Source organism: Cyprinodon variegatus, unplaced genomic scaffold (genome assembly GCF_000732505.1).
Source record: "Cyprinodon variegatus isolate N-32 unplaced genomic scaffold, C_variegatus-1.0 Scaffold140, whole genome shotgun sequence".
Classification (NCBI taxonomy): domain Eukaryota; kingdom Metazoa; phylum Chordata; class Actinopteri; order Cyprinodontiformes; family Cyprinodontidae; genus Cyprinodon; species Cyprinodon variegatus.
Genome location: NW_015150593.1, coordinates 731,484 through 732,496, shown reverse-complemented (window position 1 = coordinate 732,496; position 1,013 = coordinate 731,484). Strand labels below are relative to the sequence as shown.

At 34.2% G+C, this 1,013-nt stretch overlaps 1 protein-coding gene across 1 annotated transcript in view; it reads left to right on the top strand.

Moving 5' to 3' along the window:
- prkar2b (protein kinase, cAMP-dependent, regulatory subunit type II beta) overlaps nucleotides 1-1,013 on the top strand; it is a 22,438-nt gene that overhangs the window by 7,469 nt on the left and 13,956 nt on the right. Inside the window, exon 2 of the mRNA XM_015376733.1 lies at nucleotides 212-247. Coding sequence (XP_015232219.1) covers nucleotides 212-247 — 36 coding nt within the window. The remainder of the gene's footprint in view (nucleotides 1-211; nucleotides 248-1,013) is intronic.

Genomic DNA, 1,013 nt, shown 5'->3' with positions numbered 1-1,013 from the left:
CTTTCTTGTTGATATTCAGATATCTAAACCCACTTCAAAGCAGCTGTCCTCATTCAGGTCTAACCACAATGAATATGGATTCCCTAATGAGATATGCCCCACATGGGAATTAGCTGTAAAATGACAGCCAGCTAAACCTCTTTTCCATAATAGCTTTCAGAGCAATTCAGCTTATAATGAAATTGAACATGTGGCGTTTTCTTGTTTACAGCACCAGTGATAAACAGATTCATCAGAAGAGCATCAGGTGAGTTACAGTTTGCTTTCATTAGGCTTGGTTATTAACTTCCTGTAAGTGTGGTCTGTATCATTTCTGGGAGAAGGAACAGTTTTTCTCAGAAATGAAAATATTTTTTTCCATCTGTCTTTTAGCGTCTGTCCCTCTTATCATAATACGTTTGATTTATAAGAGCCTGTGAAGCTGCTCTGTCTTGAACCTGGGTTATTATATCAGTGAAGGACATAGAGGAGGAAATCAGGACAAGTGATACTTATAGTTCACTTGATCACAGTAATGGAAAATGTTTTGTCGCTGTTAGAAAACTGTCTGTAGTTTTCTCGTTGCGTAACGCAGTCGTATGTAGTTGTACTATCACCATTTTGATTGGCTAATATTTAAGAAATTAAAAGCAGGCATACTTGGATGTGAAAAGAAAATATATGTCAAATTAAGCCCCTGTTTAATTTGAAAATTATCTTACAGGAAAACATTGTAAAGTGAATATACAAAGTGGCATGCACACGCACAGAAAGTGCAAAGGTTTTAAAATGTTTTACTGATAAACACAAATTTCAGTGTATTGTTTTAAGATGCTTTCCATTAAACAAATACAATATCCAATGCCTGTTACTCCAATTCTCAATAGAAAGAATAAAAATATGTCTCGGTATAAATACAGCTATTTTATGATGGTTTTGTTAGATACCTTAAGTAAAAAAAAAAACATTTTTAAATGAAAGAAAGCCACACCACCCATATCTAATTTCCTATAGGGACTAAAACAACAGCTATA